At 39.7% G+C, this 19,707-nt stretch overlaps 1 protein-coding gene across 3 annotated transcripts in view; it reads left to right on the top strand.

The window, feature by feature from the left end:
* Positions 1-19,707, top strand: part of TBCE (tubulin folding cofactor E) — a 64,257-nt gene that overhangs the window by 36,811 nt on the left and 7,739 nt on the right. For all 3 annotated transcript variants that reach the window (XM_037510389.2, XM_037510387.2, XM_054694981.1), the window contains exons 4-9: positions 3,281-3,466; positions 7,808-7,896; positions 12,740-12,839; positions 16,857-16,959; positions 18,123-18,199; positions 19,206-19,301. In XM_037510389.2, the coding sequence (XP_037366286.1) occupies positions 3,281-3,466; positions 7,808-7,896; positions 12,740-12,839; positions 16,857-16,959; positions 18,123-18,199; positions 19,206-19,301 (651 nt within the window). The remainder of the gene's footprint in view (positions 1-3,280; positions 3,467-7,807; positions 7,897-12,739; positions 12,840-16,856; positions 16,960-18,122; positions 18,200-19,205; positions 19,302-19,707) is intronic.

Genomic DNA, 19,707 nt, shown 5'->3' with positions numbered 1-19,707 from the left:
TTAATGATAATTTCTTTTGCTGTGCAGAAGCTTTTTAGTTGATATAGTCCCACTTGTTTATATTTTTGCTTTTGTTCCTCTTGCTGTATTAGTTCCCAAAGCCTTTGTAGACTCCCCAAAGACATCACTCAAGCCAATATCATGGAATGTTTTGCCTGTCTTCTTTTATGTATTTTATGGATTCTCGTCTTACACCCAAGTCTTTGATCCATTTTTTAAAATTCATTTTTGTGTCTGGTGTGAGATAATTGTTTAATTTCATTTTTGTTCCACTAGGTGTAAGGTTATACTATTTATTTGAGCTGTTTCTTGCTTCTTGATCTGGGCCTGTATGACTATAAACATACCCTTTTGTAATGCTTTTGCTGTATCTCATAGTTTTCTGGTAGCTCATGTCTTCATTTTCATCTGTTTCCAGGTATTTTAGAAATTTCTTATTTGATGAACCTAAAAGTCACTTAGTAGTATGTTGTGCAAGTCTCCACATATTTAAGGTTTTTCCCACTTTCTTTTGGTGGTTGACTCTTTTGATACCACCAAAAGATTCTTGATATGAGTCAGTCTTTATGACTATATTGACACATGTTTTGTGACTTAACATGTGGTTATCCTCAAGATTGTTCCATGTGCTCTTTTAGATTTGTTAATAGTTTTATTTTCATTCTCCTTTGTTTTGTGTTATTCCTTCCTGATGTATTGAGCCCATAATCATATAGTGTCCATCCCTGTCTCTTGTTACCTTTTTTAGCTGAAGTTTGTCTGATAGAAGTATGGCTCTCCCTGCCTTTTTTTGGGGGGGGGGACCCATTTATTTGTAGGATTATTTTTCTATCATTTACTTTTATACTATGTTTACCTTTGTAACTCAGACTGTTCTCCTGAAAACAGTAGAATGTTGGGTTTTGTTTTCTCATCCAACCTCCCATTGTGCTTTTCCTGTTTTCCATTTACAATTAAATGGTAAATGGTGTGTTCCATTCACATTTAAGGTGGTTATTGCTATATGAGGATTGGCTACTGCCATTTTTGTCTTTAGTTCTGTTTCTATTTCCTGGTTCAATTTTTATGGATTTTCTTCTCTTTGATTTATTTATTTATTTTTTAAAGATTTTATTTATTTATTTATATAAGCACTGGGTACAGTCAGAAGCATGGGAGGGTGAGAGAATTCACCAGAGCTAGAGCGGGGAGCAGAACAGGCAGACTGAAGAAGTACACTGCTGAGGGGAGCAGTGGGTGCGGCTGGAGAGATCTGTGTGCCATGTGGGACCCTCACCTGTGGCTGGGGATGGAACTGGCACTACAGAGGCTGCGGGCAGCTTTGCAGCCCAGCGCTCAACCACTGAGCCACCAGGGAGGCCCTTCTCTTTGATTTAGATAGAAGATGTTGGTAAGATTTTTATTTCTCCATCATGTCTAAAGGAGAGTCTTGCAAAGTATAGCATTCTTAAATGGCAGTTATTAATGTTAAGTATTTTGAATGTCATTTTATTCTCTCCTTGTATTGTTGCTTCATAGAAGTGTGATATATGCTTGTTGGGGGTATCTTTATAGGTTACATGTATATTTTTCCCCCATAGTCCCCTTCAATATTTGTTTTTCTGTCTTGAAATCTTGGTAGTTTCACTACTGTGTCTTGGTGTAGGTGTTATTTTATTTAGATATACAGGTGTTTTTTAGCCTTTGAACTTTTATATTCAGTTTCTTCCCCAAGTTTGGGAATTTTTCTTCTGTTGTTTCTTTGAATAAACTCCATGTTCCCCACCTCTCTCTCCTTCTGGGATACTCCTTATCCTGTGTTGCATAATGGAGTTGGGTAGTTCTTGAAGTGTTTCTTCATTTTTCTCTTTGCATTTTTTCCTTTCATTTGGGTCCTTTGTGCATTATTACTTTCAAGGTCACTGTTTCAATCCTCCATAATTTTCTGTAGATTTTTAAATCTTATCTATTGAGCATTTGTATTAATTTTCTTACTTAAAGCTTCAATTTCTATTTTTCATTAACTTTACTTCTCAGCTCATTCATTTATTTCGGAAATTTCTGGCCTGTACCCCAGCTCTTGTATGCATAAATAAATAAATCTTTAAAAAATTAAAAAAAAAGAGTATCTGTAGTATTCAGAGATTTGAACTACTATGGCTTTTCCAGCAGGTGGTACGTGTGGTTTTGTGATTTCAGAGTTTTGGGTTCTCCCAGTTTCTGTAGATCCAGAGACTTGGTCTTGCAGCTGCTGAGTCAAATGGGTGGGAGAGGGGCCTATAGGTGTCTAGCCATTTGTGTGAATGCTTTGGGGGGACAGTTAGATTGTTTGTGGCACCACTGATAGCCCCTTTACAAGGTTCCAGACCCCACTCTCTATAGTCTGCTCATTGTCAGTGAGCTTCAAGAGGTCAGTAAAAGTGCCAAGAGGCAATGAAAGGGGAGTACAGCCCAGCACACTGTCTTTTCACTAGGTACCTAGCCGGCCAGGAGTACCCCAGCTCCTCTGTACATATTTACTCTCAGTCAAGGGTATATGCTTCCACACTTCTTAGCTCTTCCTTCCCCGAGGCCTCCAACTAAGTGATTGCATTCTGGTTGCTATGGCAGCTCCTGCCCTAGACCACAGGCTTCAGGCAGTTCTCTCCACACACCTCTTGTTTAATGAATCATGAATCTCTTCTCTGTTCCTTCTGGTGCTGTTTGTGTTGGTCTCTGATGGAGGTGTTTCACTTTCCTCCTAAGCTACAGGACTCTCCTGCTATAATGCCCAAATAGTTAATGTAGATGATCCTTTCAGGCGTGAACCAAGGAACCTGCTCTGATGTTCTAATGCCATCTTTTATATGTAAATAAAAGAATTTGCATTTGTCAGTCCATAGCAAGGTAAAACTTTCCTCCATGAATTTAATACTTCATTTTCTTCTTAAGTGATAGTACTGTACCATATTTCTTGCCTATTTATTGGGATTTTATATGATTGTATAAACTCATAGTCCTCCATTGTGAATCATATTGATTATACAGGGATTTTTGTATATTGCTTTCCCTTTTATTCTGGTTTTGAATTTTCAGCATGCAGAAAATTTTGTAAATCTTCAGAACACTTATAGTCATTCTTGGTACTTGGTATTTACTTTCTTATTCATCTGTATAATTTTTTATATTTGCTAAAATATTTGTAAATAAATTTGCAAAGCAGACATTTTTACATTTGTGGCATAGTTAATAAAGCATTTTTGTAGTTTTAATTACATGTCTAAGGATGACATTTTCTATATTTCTTTCTTTCTCCCTCTAGGCACCCAACAGGAGGATCCTTTATTCGACCAAACAAAGTAAATTTTGGAGTGGACTTTCTTACTGCAATTAAGAACCGCTATGTGTTAGAAGATGAACCAGAGGAAAATGGAAATAAGCAGATTGCTACAATTGGAAAGAAACCTGTGGAAACTGTTGGTTTTGACTCTGTCATAAAATATCAAAGGTAAGTGTAATTGATAATGCTAGAGCTGACTTCTGCAGTTTCGTCAAGGTTTAGGATTTAATTTTACCTAACTGTATGTTGATACTACAGATTTTCCTCCTTAGTCTATCCTTTTTGTATAAACAACATATTGAAATTAGAAGAATTTGTGGATTGAGCATTTAGGGAAATTTAAATCCTTATTTTAGTACAGAGTTGTTGGGCTTCTAAATTAAATCATTGATTTGTTATTAGTATTTACACCATCAAGTGACTAAAGCTGACATTTTGGTCCTTCTGGATTTCATGGGGACATTTCCATCTAGATGATGTGAGGAGTGGAAACAGAAGCCTAAATTGTGAATTATATGATGGTATTACCTAGTAGCAAGTATTTTTCATCTCTCATTGCACACTTCTGTCACTTGGGGCACTTTTTGAAACATGCAGAACCCATCTTTGACCTGAAGTACCCCAAATTATCATCTAGTTATCTGAGGGGGCACTAAATAATACATTTAAAACTGCTGAGCCCAAACATCTTCTGTTCTCTGAAGCTCTCTGTACAATTTGATTCTGTGCTAAGAAGCTCACTGTTCATTCGAATGACCTGGCTCAGAGGGAGTGGAAGCTGATACTCACACAAAAACACAATTGCGAAAGAACCTTCCAGGTTATACAGATTTAGTGTTGCTAGTGCTGCCGTGTTTGACCCTGACCTAGATGAGGAGTCCTGGGAGTGATGCCTAGTGGTCACATGGAGAGTAGGTTTGCAGCCACTTGGCATAGACCTGCAGTCTTTTACTTTCAGTTTCTAAAGTAAAAGAAAAAAACTGGCTTCATTCAAAGAAAGGTTATTTCTATCTTTTTGTTTCTGTTATTATAAAGATTTAACATAATGTAAAATTTAAAGTGCACACAGAAACATATTGAAGAATCAATTCATTTCTTGGTACCTCTGTTTTTTGGAATAGATGCCCAGCATTGAAAGAAAACTCAGAATTAAGATATTTTAAAAAACAAACAACAGCTTGGCCTATTTGTTAATTAGAAGGCACTATGCATTCATTGTTGAGAACTTAGAAAATAAAAATTGAGCAAAAGAAAGTCACAGCTAATGCCACCACTGAGAGGTAACTATCATGAATGGTTTTTTGCTGTTTATCCCACTGATTTACTTGGATTTAAAGAACTATGCTCTTTGTAGTGTTAGAGTTGTTTATTTTTCCACTTAAAATGCAAATATTTAAATATCTTTTACTTCAAAAGAGATATTTTTCTTATTAATCTCTTTCCAAGAATACCTAACATAGACTCTGTGAATTTTAATAAATTGCAGACTGATTTTTCTCCGCTAGTTTATGAACAACTGCATAAGTCATGAAATTTTTTTGGTGAGTCATCCTACTACTTGAGTATCATTGTGTTCAGGAATTAGCTAGTGTCTTTCTTGGAATAGAGCCAGTGTTGGAGTCAGTCAGGCTGCTTTCATATGGCAGCTAAGCCACTGTCTAGCTCTGACACAAGTTAGAGCTAGTTAATTACTGTTTTTTAGCTTCAGTTTCTTCGTTTACCGAATCATACCTAGGCCAGTAGAGCTACTGTGAATAGCAGGTGAGATCCTTCAGTGAGTCATCTTTGTTAGGAATGTATCTCCCTAATAATATTCAGCTGACTAGCTTTGAGTTTGTACCACCAAGATTTACCATAAAGGAATGGAAAACAACAAGCCTGATGTGTGCTTTCTTTTGGAGATGGCTTTGGCTGTCCAGTGAGCTCTGTGTTGAAACCCTTGTAAACTTGGTACCAAGGTTTCCTCCAGGTTCTGCAACCAACTCCCTGGAGACTGCCAGGGTCTTTTTAATTTCAGAGGGCAGCAGCGACATCTGCTGGACATGGCACAAACTACTAGTTTGAGATAGTCACAGTTTCATGTTCCTACATTTCTTTTTGATTTTTTTTTTAATCCCTGCAAAACTGGGTTTTTGATGATTGCAAGTATCATCAAAACTCATCATGGAACAGGAACTACAAGTGGTGGTGTCCAGTTTGACTTTAGGGCATGGGAAGTTGTGCAGTGCCCCACTGGTACTACATTTACAAGACATAAATTTTCAATTGTTTGGCCCTAACTGCTTATTAAATGAAACTGTGGGATCTTTCTTTTGGCCTAGGCGCACTGTGAAAAGTTACTCATACACAATTGGTGTCAGGAACTGAGAACATTTCGAGTTTCTGCCCTAGAACTTTGCTGCTGTCTTTCCCCTTATTTTTGATGATTATAATATTCTCTGCTTGCATTTCTCCCAGAAGTTGTCAGTTCTATGTTTATTTTTACAAATATACTTATAACTTACATACTTATAACTTACTCTATATCGGGGTATTTTGAAAGCTTCACAAACATGAACTCACTAAATTATTGTAGCAGTTTTTTTTTTTAAATTGTGGTGAGAGCTACATATCACAAAGGTTACCATTTTAACAATTAATTTGGTGTTTTAAGAGATTTTATTTTTATTTATTTATGCATAGAAGACCTAGGGTGCAGGCCAGAGGCGTGGGTGTTGAGAGGATTCATCAGAGACAGAATGGGGAGCAGAACAGGTAGATCTACAGAGATATACTGCTGAGGGGAGCAGCGGGCGAGACAGGAGTGGTCTGCTCTGCCATATGTGGGTTAGCTCCCTGGCTGGGGATTGAACTCTGCCTCAGAGGCTGGAGATAGCTTGAGAGCACTGAGACTTAACGCCTGCACCACCAGGTAGGCTCCCTTGTAACTTATTTTTAAGTGTGCAGTTCAGTAGTGTTAAAAACCATCACCACTGTTGGTCTCCAGAACCCTTTCCTCCTCCCAAACTGAAACAGTGTACCCATCAAACAACTCTTCATTCTGTCCCCCACACAGTCCTGCACCAACACCCTGCAACCCCATCCCTGCCCACCCCCGCCATCCAACCAGGCCTGGCAACCCTCATTCTATTTTCTGAATGGGCATTTCACTCCTCTGGGTACCTCATATAAGGGGAATCACATCAGTATTCTCCCTTTGTGACTGGCTTATTTTACTTAACATGATGTCTTCCTGGTACACCCTTGCTGCAGTCAGAATTTCCTTCCTTTTTTAGGCTTAATAATAAGTCATTATGTATGTAGACCACATTTAATTTATCCATTCATCTGCTACTGAACACTTAAGTTGCCTCCACCGTAGGTGGTTGTGAGCAATGTGACTATGATCATGGGTGTGCATCAGAGCATTTTAAAGATGTAGAATCTGGGCCTCACTGGTAGTGCAGGGGTTAAAGACGGTGCTTTCAAGCTATTGCCAGCCACTGCAGCAAGAATTTGATCCCAGCTGGCCAGGGAGCAACCCAAATGGCGCAGCAGACCTCTCCTGCCTTGCCTGCTGCTCCCCTCAGCAGTGTATTTTAGTAGATCTGCCTGTTCTGCTCCCGTTCTCTCTGGTGAATCCTCTCACCTCACTCCCCCCGCACCTCTGGCTTACACTCCAGTTCTTGTATGCATAAATAAATCTTAAAAAAAAAAAAGATGTAGAATCTGAGACATAGAAATATTAACTTGCCAAGGTCTAAGGAGGTGGTGTAATTAGGATTTGAATCCAGGCAGTCTGGCGTGAGTTTCTCTGTTCTTAGATAAACTTTGAGGCATTATAACACATGGGGTCTGCTAATGAATAGAAAACACAGATTTCTACACTTAAAAAGTGGTTATTCTGAGAGTCTCTGGTAAAGCTAAAGATGCACTTGCTCTCTGGGATGTTTCCCTCGAGAGACTTTCACATGTGTGAGCAAGAAATATTCACTAGCTCTTGCTTCAGCGTTGTTTATATGCTAACAGAAGAAAAAATTAATTGTGGCCCACTCAGTGGTAAATATAAGATGTGAACATGAAAGTTGTCGAGTCCATGTGTCAGTACAGTTCTAACTCAGCGCTGCACGGCATACTGATGAGGACAATAAGTTGCAGGATGATATATATATGGTAAAATACAATTTATATGAAGTTCCATAGTATAAAAAAATGCTATAATTTTAAGGGATATGAAAATACACAATAATGCTATGTAAAAATATTTAAGTAAAAAATATTTAAGATTAAACAAACAAATGCAAGGGCTGTGTTATAGAAAGGGGCATAAAAGGCCTCACTTTTATTTGTAATGTCTTCTCTTCTGGGAGGAGGGTTAATGCCTTATTCTCTTAAGTTGGGTGATTGGTACTGGTGTTTTGTATTTTTGGTACTTTTTTATATGTCTGAAATGCTTTTTAACTTTTTAAGGTACCAATGAATAGCATACATGTTTGTGTATACATGTGAACTATGTGTTTTTTTATGCAGTCAACTGAGCAAGTTACGAGAAATTTCTCTGAGGAACTGTGCAGTAAATTGTGCTGGTGACAGAGGAGGAATTGCCAAAGCCTGTCCTAGTATCCTTTTCACTGATAACTTGTTACTGGAATCTGACTTTGGGTTTGATCCAAATACCGCTGCTTGCCTTTCTAATGTCCGTTAGCCCCAACTTTCATCCTCACATCAACTGAGTTTTGCCTGAGGCATTTGCTGCCCAGATAAATCATTTACCTTCTAACCCCATTGCTTTCAGGTGAGGCATAAAGAAGACTTATCTGGAGAGGCTATTTAAAAGGGGACTGATCTGGCTGCCATCTGCCTTCTGCTCATTGCTTTTGGGCTGCTCCCTGCCTTGAGCACAGAGAAAAAGCCCAGCCTGCCAGCTGTCTTGTAGGCAGAGGGAAAACTGTCCAGTGTGAACTGGAGAGCAAAGGAATGGAGAAGGAGCTCTATTACTGTACTGGGGGCCACTGCCCTAGCCCTGGACTGCCTTCTTATGGGTGACAAAAGTAAACCCTCTCCTTTATTAAGGTTCCTGTCTTATACAGCTGAATGCAACTTTGCTACAATATCTCAAAACGGGCTTTTCCAAATTTTGTAATCTCTTCCCTACCTTATTAGTGTTTTCTGCTTCTCTCCCCTTCCATATATTGTTTTTATGCCCACAACTAAAAATATATAAGGGCGGAGTTAAAAACACCTAGTGGCCAGTTCTCTAACTTTAAAGGCTCTTTTCTCAATTCTTTAAGTCTGCCTAATCTCTACTTGATAATTTATGCAAAAGTTAGCAGCTTACAATCTGTTTTCTCTGAGTGACGAGATGACAGATGAGTAGTTCTTTACAGCAGAATATTTCTAGCAGTACCTATATTGTGGTGACGGAAATTAGGACAGAGTTCCCCAACCAGTGTGCTGATGTGTCAGTCTCAGTCTTGGCGGTCTATTGGGACCTGGGGACTTGAGTATTTCTGCTGGGCCGCTCTGTCCACGAGCAGCCCACTCCTTGGCCCTGGTGTGCTGAACAATCATGTCCACTGTCGGTTAGGCTAGGCAGTGGGGTTCAGGGAGTTGAAGTAGATGTGGAGCAGTTTATTTAAGGTGCAAAATGCCAGAGGTGTCTGGAGCATTCTGTAATCTGCCTGGCCTACTCTTAAATGGTTCCAGAAGGTTGGATCAAGGTTTATTTTCAACATGACCAAAAAGATCTGGTCAGTAGGAGCGTTTGGGAATGTAGATGGTTTGGTTAATTTGAGTTGTCGGCAATGTACTAGAGAATAAGCTTGTTGCTTGTTTATTTTGTTCTTTCCCAGCAAAAAATTTTGTTCTTTGCCCCCAAAGACGTGAAGAAATGAGGTTTCAGGAGATAATCAAGTCATGGTTGATATTTGCAGATACAGTGATGAATGACTTGTAGTTACTGATTGAATTCTTGCTCGAAGTTGAAGCATTGCCTTGTATGTTTAATTCAGTCATTCTTTGGGGGTTGATCTCTCATCGAAGCCATTCACTAGGCAGGACACAGGCAGTGGGATGTCAAATTGGAGTGCTCTTCTCAGGAGGAAATGCACCACATCCTGCTTTACCAGCTGACCCTGAACTTGGGGATGAGACTGTCCATGAAATAAGAACTGTGTGGCATTCAGACCTTCTTGGACTGTGTGTGTGTGACTACCCTAACTTAGAATTTTTAGAATTGATTTTAGAATGTAGATGGTCTATTGCTCTGTAGAGAGTAGTAGAAATATTTATAATTTTTGCCTACCCGTGAAAAGTATGAATGAAAAAAGAATTACTGGATTTCTTTCTGTCCGAAGTAATGGCCTTGAGTTAGCAGGGCTCATGGAAATGAGAGGTGGCGCTCAGCTCAGCAATTGCAGGAGCTCAGCGTCTAGTACATACTAGATATACCTGCGGCTGTGGGGAACACAGGGAGTAGAAAATGGGGCCTGTGTGCCGGTGACAAAGGAGGAGATGGAGAAAGAGCTCATGTCCATATGAAACCCCACTGCTCTTGTGGTCTCTCTAATAACACTCTGGGAGTGATTGTGCAGGAGTGTGGCCAAGTCAGTGGAGAAGGGGCCTGCGTGGATAGAGAATATTTGTCCTGTCTGATATTCTGGTGGGCCTGTGCTTGTTACTTTTTGCCTTTTTGTTGGATATGACACCACTGTTACGCTGCTTAAGGCAGAAGCTCAGACTGTTGTAGCCAAAAGTCAAGCTTTTCTCTATTTCCACCATTGAACTTTATTGCTGGTAGTGAGACCTGTGAGCTTGAAGTTGATCATCATACGGGAAAATTATTCGGTCGCCAGTATTCTTGACATTATTTTCCAATCACTACTTGTGCTCATTTTTTTTCTAAAGTCCCCTTAAGGCCAGGAGTTGGCAAGCGTCTCTTTAAAGAGCCAGAGAATAAAATATTCTAAGCCTGTGGAGAACTGACACACTTGAAAGATATTATGTAGATCTTTATAGTCCCACCTTATATGTAACCACTGAAAAACCAGTCTTACCCCCAGAAGATGAAGGAGCCTGTGGTTTGTTTGCAATTTCAGATTCTCCCCTCCCCCATTTCCATTTGCCTTCATTCCCTCATCCTGATCTTATAGAGCTTCCTAACTGGTATCTGCCTAAAATCACTACCTTTTCAACCTGTGGCTCACTGCCACTGTTTTTTTTTAAAAAAGCTACTTTCTCTGTTTCATCTATACGTGCAGACTACTTATTGCATGATGGGGTGTAAGAAAATGGGCTTTGGGTTGAAGCAGATGTGGGTTTAAATTTGTACTTGTTAATTTGCACAAGCTTGTTTTTTGTTTCCTTGAAAGAGGAAAATACAGCACCTAGTGCGATGCATGGGGACTTTTGCTTCTCTTTTTCTCACACTACTTCTCAAGTCTTTTGCACACTGTTGGGAGAATCCCAGACCTCTGTGCCTGTGGCTTCTATGTCCACACACATAACCCCAAGAATGCTTTATCCAGGGTTAACCTCCTGCAGGTGCTGGTACTCTTGCACTGAAGTCTGGGGACCAGGCCACCCCCTTCCACCTTGTCTCTATCTGTTTATTTAATATCTCTGGATAACATAACAGTCATCTCACATTTAACACATTTAGGACTTTAATGTCACTCTCATAGTTCAGTCTCGGTTAGTGGCAGTCACACTGTCACAGGCATCCTTGACTCTGTTTTTTCCTCCCATTTCTCATCTAAATCCTTCAAATCTGACACTTCTCACCTCCTGTAGAGCTTCATTCTGGGTTCAGACTAGATGTTGCAGCAACCTCCTGACTGCTTTTCCTGCTCTTTATTTCCCTGCCATGTTGCTTAACACAGCAGCTTTTAAAGATCTGGGCCCGATCACCCTCCTTGACTCCAAACTACCCAGTAGCTCCCATTTCAGGCAGAGATTAGTAAAACTTTGTGGCACCTGCATGATCTGACCTAGCCTTTTGACCTCATTTCTGGTACTTCCACCCCCTTTGCTCTAGGCACTGAAGCTTGCTGTCCCTTTCACAGGCCAGTGGGTTCTTATCTCAGGGCCTTCCTGGTATCATTGTCTTTGCGTGGATATTCTCCAAGAGGGCAATTTCCCATTTCCTTTTAGTTTTCTGCTCACTTGTCTCCTTAATAGAGAAGATAGTTTTCCATGACCACCATGTATAAGTTACTGTCGCACCCCCTCTTCCGCATGCCTTGCTCTATTACCTGAACCTATGTATGGCTCCACCGCACTGAAAGATGTGCATGCTTATTGATCATCTCCCTCACTGAGACTGTTGTGTTTTCTGGTATACTCCTGGCCCCTAATAATTACATGAAGATCAATGAACTGGATAATTTCCAAATATATTTATTTTAGTGTGCAAGATTCTCCTATAGCTGATCCTGTTCTGTTCAAGTTTCTTGTTCATCTCTCCCCCTGTGGATTTTGCTAAATGCTTTGTCCTTCTATTTATTTATTTGTTTATTTATTTATACATACACACATACATACATATAAGAACTGGGGTGCAGACCAGAGGTGTGGGGTATGAGACGACTCACCCAGAGACAGAGTGGGGAGCAGAACAGGTGGATGTACCGAAATACACTGCTGAGGGGAACAGCAGGCGAGACAGGAGAGGTCTGCTGTGCCATGTGGGTTAGCTCCCTGGGCAGGGACGGATCTCATGCTGCAGTGACTGGCAATAGCTTAGGAACGCTGAGACTTTAACCCCTGCGCCACCAGGGAGGCCCAGCTTTGTCCGTCTTGATGGTACTGCCTTTACTCTCCTGCATCATTCAGCTCAGGTGTCTTTTAGTTTTTGTCCCACGGGTTTACCTTTATCTGAATTCCTGTACAGGGGATAGTGGGTGTCATATTAACAGTATTCTCTCTGCCGGAGACCCTTTAATTCCCAAATCTTCTTAAGACTTTGAACATTTGTTCAAGGCAACCCCTATTTCCCTGGAGGTGAAACCAACATTTGGGGGTATCTGTGGTGCCGAGTGTAGTGGTGCGGCACAGAAGAGAATGCTTGCTGTGAGGCTGCATCCGCTTAACAGCATAAAGGATAAGACCTGTGGGCACACATTAGGTGCTTAATGAACTGAAATTATCATCCCTGTTTTTTTTCCCCTCATTCTGTCTTTTTTGTTGGATAACACTGGAATGATTTACTCTGGCATTTGGTTCTTACTCATTTGATTTAGATGTTTGTCTCAAGTCTGCAGCATATATAATGAATTTTTAGTTTCTGAATGAACAGTGAATGATTTTGAAAGATGAAAGGAATATGTGCTCATGAGGAGTATTTCAAGCAGAATAGAGAGGATAAGGAAAGTTAAAGATTCCATGCTCCAGAATTAAGAGGTAAATACAGTTATGTCTTTCATGGATGTTTCTATATTACTGTTTCTTAACCTGTGCTTTTAGATATTAGAGAGCTAAATTTGTCCAAAAACCTGTTGTCATCATGGGATGAAGTGATACATATTGCTGATCAGCTCAAACACCTGGAAACTCTTAATCTCAGGTATGAATCCTTGATTGCCTAATTGTCACGTCATATAAAATTCCTGATCTCTCTTGGCTCCCTCGCAGCGTCTCTGTGGGAATGAAGTGGGACAGATGGCTTAGTTCACTTTATCTAAACTTAAGTCAAATTTAACTTACTGTTAATATTTGTTGATTATTAAAGGTTTTCAAATGGTAACATGAGGTGATTCCTTACTAGGGAATGTATTTTATTTTGGATTGGGTGGGGTGGGGTGGGGTTGGGACACGTTGGCATATTGAGCTGAAAGATCTTCATATTTCTTGTAAGATCTTCATATTTCTGGCCATGACAGATGGACCCTCTTGGGGGAGTGGATGTTTTATTGGGGAGTGGGAGTGGTAATATTAAAATATTACTAATTTTTATTAAAAAGGCATTTATTCTGAAGTATTTAATTTCTTTAGGAATGACTGTCATCATTGCAATATTGTTTAACTCAGTTCTAAAAAGCTCTTTCCACTAACCTATGTGTTTTACAAATGCCAGTTTCCTAGGCTGTCTCAAATGCTAGATTAAGTTTAATCTCAGAATGTATCTTTCTAGAGGGCCTCCCCTGGTGGCGCAGCTATAGAGCGCTGGGCTGCGAAGCTGCCTGCAGCCTCTGCAGCACCAGTTTGATCCCCGGCCACCAGCGAGGGTCGCACATGGCACGCAGACCTCTCCTGTTGCGCCTGCTGCTCCCCTCAGCAGTGTATTTCCTCAGTCTGCCTGTTCTGTTCCCCGCTCTGGCTCTGGTGAATTCTCTCACCCTCCTGCGCTTCTCACTGTACCCAGTGCTTGTATAAATAAATAAATAAATCTTTAAAAAAAAAATGTATCTTTTCAGAGTTCAGGCAGGCTCCTACTTTCATACTTGACCCAGGTTTCCATATAGTTTATGCATATTTATGTATTATTTGTTTATAAAATGTTTATAATATGATTTAAAGGACTAGGTTTGTACCTCCTCAGATGTGCTGCCATATAACACTCATCACTAGAGTGCCCGTAGTCCCTCACCCCAGGCCTTGGCTGCCTTCCCTCCTTTGTTCCCATCTCCTCCTCCTCAGGTAGCCTCATTTCTGCAGTTATATTTCTTTTTTTAAAAAAATATTTATTTATGCATACAAGAGCTGGGGTACAGGCCAGAGATGTGGGGGGTGGTGATGAGAGGATTCACCAGAGACAAAGCGGGGAGCAGAACAGGCAGACGGACCAAAATACACTGCTGAGGGGAGCAGCGGGCGAGACAGGTCTGCTTTGCCATGTGGGTTTCTCTCTGGCCGCCCAGGGATCAAACTCTTGCTGCAGAGGCTGCGGATTGCTTCATAGTGTGGTGCTTAACCCCTTGCGCCGCCAGGGAGGCCTGGTATGTCTATTTTTAATATTTTGAAGCACCTCCATGCTGTTTCCATTGTGAGTGGACTAGTGCACATTCCCACCAACAGTGTATGAAGGTTCTTTTTTCTCTACATCGGCACCAACATTTGTTGTTTTTTAGGATTCTTGTTATGAGCCATTCTTACTGGAATGAGGTGGTATCTCACTGTGGTTTTGATTTGATTTCATTGATAAGTGATGTTGAACATTTTTTCATGTGCTCTTTGTCCATCTGTGTCTACTTTGGAGAAGTGTCAGTTTAGTTCTGTCCATTTTTTTAAATTGAATTCTATGAGTTCTTTGTGGATCTTGGATATTAGCCCCATGTTGTGCATATAGTGTGCATATATTTTCTCCCATTCTGTACGGTTTTTTTTTTTTTTGGCTTGTTTTTAATATGGTGATTGGAACTACCAACTTATTTTAAGACAGTTCTGGTGTGCCATATGTGAATTAGCTTCCTGGCTGGGGATCAAACTCAGGCCATAGCGCTGATAGCCCTAAAACTTAACCTCTGTAGGTTGTGTTTAAATGAGTTTCTTTTGCTGTGCAGAAGCCTTTCAGTTTAATAAAGTCCCATTTATCTATATTGCTTTTGTTTTCTGCCATTTGAGTTCGGTCCCCAATGACTCATTTTTGCTTATATTTTCTTCTGTAGATTTTATGGTATCTAGTCTTACATTCAAGTCTTTAATCCACTTTGAGTTAATTTTTGTGTGTGCTGTGAGAGAGTGATCTAATTTCACTTTCTACACGTGGCTGTCCAGTTTTCCCAGCATCATTTGTTGAAGAGGATTTCCTTTCTCCAACGTATATTCTTTGTTCCTTTATCATAGATTAACTATCTAAATAAGTGTGGATTTATTTCTGGCCTCTCAATTCTCTTCCATTGGTCTGTGTGTATTATTTTTATTCCAATGCCATACTGTTTTGATTACTATAACCTTGTAGGATGGCTTGAAATCTGGGAAATGATTCTCTATTCCTCTTTTTTTTGTCAAAATTGCTTTGGCTATTCAGGGTCTTTTGTGGTTCCACATAAGTTGCAGTAATACTTGCTTTATTTCTTTGAAGAATTCCATTAAACTTTGATAGGGATTGCATTGAATCTCTATATTACTTAAGATAGACATTTTAATAATGTTAATTCTTCTCATCCATGAACATGGAATATCTATTTCCTTGTGTTGTCTTCTATTTCTTTTGATAATGTCTTATTTATGGTATCGTCTTTAATAAAAATGATTTATTTCAAGTGAGTATTTCTGAGATTAGGTTCTTGATAGAGAATTGAAAGGGCAGTAACTTATTTTGTGCATCCTAATAGCAAAAGGACTCTGTTTGGAGAAGGAAAATTCTAACCCATGACTATCATTTCAGACTTTTAGAGCAGGACTTAATTTGGCTGCTTTCAAAGTTTGCTTCTGATGAAGCTGGAAGGTTACTTTACAAATGCCTAAGCCATGTTTCACCCAGCTGCATAACCCTGTGAAAACATGTTTGCTTGTCAGATATCAAGAAATGTATGTTGTGTATTAAAAATTAGATAGCCTTGGGCCTCCCCAGTGGCGCAGCGGTTGAGCGCTGAGTTGAGAAGCTGCCCGCGGCCTCTGCAGCGCCGGTTCGATCCCCGGCTGCTCCCTGGCCACCGGAGGAGGGTCCCACATGGCGCACAGACCTCTCCTGCCGCCCGCTGCTCCCCTCAGCAGTGTACTTTGGTCCTTCTGCCTGCTCTGCTCCCCGCTCTGGCTCTGGTGAATTCTCTCACCCTCCCGCGCTTCTGACTGTACCCAGTGCTTGTATAAACAAAAAACAAACAAATAAAAATCATAAATAAATAAAAATACATGCCTCTTAAAAAAAAATTAAAAAAAAAATTAGATAGCCTTGACTCTGTTTGTGTGGGGTTAGTCTACCCAAAAGGGTCAGATAGGCTTTTCTCAGTGTGTGTAGAGTAGGCTTCTTGTCACCTTGACAAGTAGGCTTCTTGGAACTGGAGGCCAATGGAGGCCATCTGAGCCCGAGGAGGTTTTGAGTTGAGAGCAGTGTCCACCCTGAAGGCTAAGGAACTTTTCTCCTTGCTAGAGTCCTTCCCTAACTGAAGAAATTACACCCTAGCCTCTGTTCTTTTCTTAATTAAAGAAGAAATTACCACTCCCTTTTTATGACCTAGAATATATATTGGGGTGGGGGGGAAGTATTATCCAAATATAGCTTTATCAGTAGGTCTTCTAGGAATCTTATCTTTATTCTCAGTAAGGATGAGGCAATCCCCTTCTTGTCTGTCATGTGAAGATTCCTCCAATCCCCCTTTGATTCCTCAGATCTCTAAACACAGAATAAATATCCCCCATCCATTCCATATTCTTAGAATTTACCACCATGTAATTTTCTCCATACGTTATTAGATTTTTCCATTGCTAACCAGTTTTGCTGTTTTGATTGCTCCCCCAGAAAACCCCAGAGGGTGGGGGAATTTCCCCTGCCACCCCCAAAACACATTTTTATATAATTTCAATTTAAGATTGAAACAAGTCAAACTTCTCATACTAAATTCCAAATTGTTGTTTTCAATGACTTCTGGTCGGTCTAGTCTATGGCAGCAAGCTCATTGTATCTTCTTTTTCTACACAGTGAAAATAAATTGCAATTTCCCTCTGGTTCACCACCTCTAACTGGAACATTTCTTACACTGAAGGTTTTAGTCCTTAACCGAACAGGAATAACATGGGCTGAGGTAATCATATTTCTTTGGTTTATTACCCAGTAATAAGCAATTTTAAATTCTTTAATAGGGAGTTTAAGCACAACTGTGGCTTCATTTTAATTATTCTGTTATCCAACTAATAGGATCCTTTAAACTGCCTTACAGAAAGTAGTTACAAAATTACTGTATTTAAGTAGAATCCATATTCTGTCTCTCCACTCATTCTGATTTGTTCTGGTGTCTTCTTCCTAGTGGCACTCCACAGTGGTATGTAGTTAATATGTGCTGTGCTTTTAAGATAAGCCGGAGAGTTAGCTGTTGGTTGAGCTTTTACCTACCAACTTTCCCACACGTATCTGTAGGGCAGAGGTCAAGCAGCAGAAAGACCTTCACATCTTTTTCTTGTTTGAAGTTCAGTTCTTAGAATCCACTATTCATTGTATACAGCTGGGTTCAAAAGTAGACTCCTTGATCCGGCAGCATTTGGAATTTATATCTTGTGCTACTGTTTTCTGTCAGTTTACTGACTTCCCACACACAGACTATTCCACTTTCAAACCACATGCAGGTAAGTACATCCCCAGCAAAGTTGTTCGTGCGGTGTTACCAAGGCACTGCCCCTAGAGGATCACTCTTGTGCCCTAGTGGGCACAGCAATATACTTGCTTTCCTCCAGCTCCTTCCTTGTGAGTTACATCTCTTTAGATCTAACATCAGAATAAGGAGGGCAGGTAGAAATTCAAGAGGTAGAGATGGTAAATTCAGGTGAGAAAATGTAGACATGAGAAATTTTGCCTGATTAGTATATGGGAATTGAGGACAGGTGTTTAACATTGATTTCCTCCCCTTGGGTAAACTGTATCAAATCATAAGAATTTGCTACATCAACATCTCCAGTTCCACTTTGTAACAGTACAGGATATATTTAATTTGATGCATTGAAACCTTCCTTGGTTGGTTCAAAGTACCAAAAATGTATGCTCCTATATCATTCAAACATGGCTCTTTCATTCTTTATCACCCATCCACCAGCACTCCTAGAGCCTGAAATATAGCCCATAGTGGAATGTCTATGAGACACTTTATCTCTAAAACAATAACCAAACTGAGTTCATGTGGAGGTTATAGTAATAAGCACACAAGAAGCAACCACCAACAAAGCTGCTTTTCCCTGAACTGAGTTTTCCTCCTAGGTGCTCCAGTGCGCTGCAGGGTGGCCAGTCCTTGAGGAACTGTACCTTGAGGCTAACAGTATTTGCATTTCAGAAAGGTAACAAGGATGTAACCCAAACAATTAAGATTAAAAATTAGAAGAAAAAGACTGACAATAGCAAAAAATGTTCTTTCGCTTCCTGTGATATTTCCCAGTGTTTTTCAGTTCCTCTCTTCTCTCCTGCCCCTCAAAATGAAAGGTAACAGGGTTTACTTAAATGCATTTGTCACCATTTAGTTGTTCTGAATAGTTTCCTTTATATGTAATATTTTTAGAAAAATTTGCAAATAAGAATTAGAAAAGTATGCATTCCTTGCCCTCACATGTTAGAATGGAACCAAAACTTTACTAATTGGTTCTAAGTGAGGAAAAATCCATCAGCGCAAAAACCCTGTGTTAAATATTTTTTGAAGACATGGATTTTATTAGTTTTACATAAACATGTATTTAACTTGTTTCTAAGTGAAAGTTCTGTAGAATGTTACAAGAATTAAATAATGCATTTTTAATTAGCATTGGTTGATGTTCCAAAGTGAAAATATAAAAAAGCTTGTTATTCTTTAGTAAATTAAAAATGTTGTCTCACCTTCCTTTATTATCATCACTAAGTTACCATATAAAATAAACTTAAGCATGGACAAACTCCAACAAATTCCAAAAGGATTCAAGTTAATGGTATTTGACTATACAGTGATTTCACTTACTATAGAGGCAAATGCAGGTTTTTTAAACTTTTTATTTTGAGATAATTATAGACTCACATGCAGTTATAAGAAATAATACCCAGAGATCACCTGTACCCATTACCCAGTTTCCCCCACTGGTAAGCAAAGCTATGGCCTAACATCACAGCCAGTGTTGACATTGGCCCATTTGGGATACAGAACATTTTACATCACCATAGGGACCTCTGGCTGCTCCTTGCATAGTTATATCCACTTACCTGCCACCCCCAGCCTCCAGTTTAACACCAAGTACAGGTATTTTAAGTTTTATCTTTGAAAGCAGATTAAATTCAGTTGCATCTTTGAAAAGAGATTAAAATTTTTTATTTTCCATACAGGCCAACTGATGTTCTACAGACGCTCAAGTTATTAGACCTTTCTGCTAATCAGTTTATTGATGAAAATCAACTGTTTCTAATAGCCTATCTGCCCAGGTAATTTGCTTAACTGGCTTATGGTAGTGCCTAGTAAATTTTCAGTGAATGGATCATTTGTGATATGTATGTACTTTCTCAATGGAAATGATGATGATGGAATTTTCTAGTTGAGTCATTCCCTTTCGAACACTTTTATTTGAATTTATTTAGAGAATTTACTTGTGACCATATGCAGTATAGTTGATCAATACCTATACTAGAAAATTGAAGCACAATTAATTTTTGGCTCTGGTGCTAATTTGCAAGTTCTTGTTTATTAAACTTTGGGATGCAATGCCATGTCACTTTGCCTTTTTTTTTTTTTTTTAAAGATTTATTTATATAAGAACCGGGGTACAGGCCAGATGTGCGGGGGGGGGGGGGTGGTGGTGAGAGGATTCACCAGAGACAGAGTGGGGAACAG

Source organism: Talpa occidentalis, unplaced genomic scaffold, assembly GCF_014898055.3.
Source record: "Talpa occidentalis isolate TD23 unplaced genomic scaffold, MPIMG_talOcc4v2.1 talOcc4.14, whole genome shotgun sequence".
NCBI lineage: Eukaryota > Metazoa > Chordata > Mammalia > Eulipotyphla > Talpidae > Talpa > Talpa occidentalis.
The sequence above is the reverse complement of the archived record's forward strand: the minus strand, read 5'-3'. Positions and strand labels throughout refer to the sequence as shown.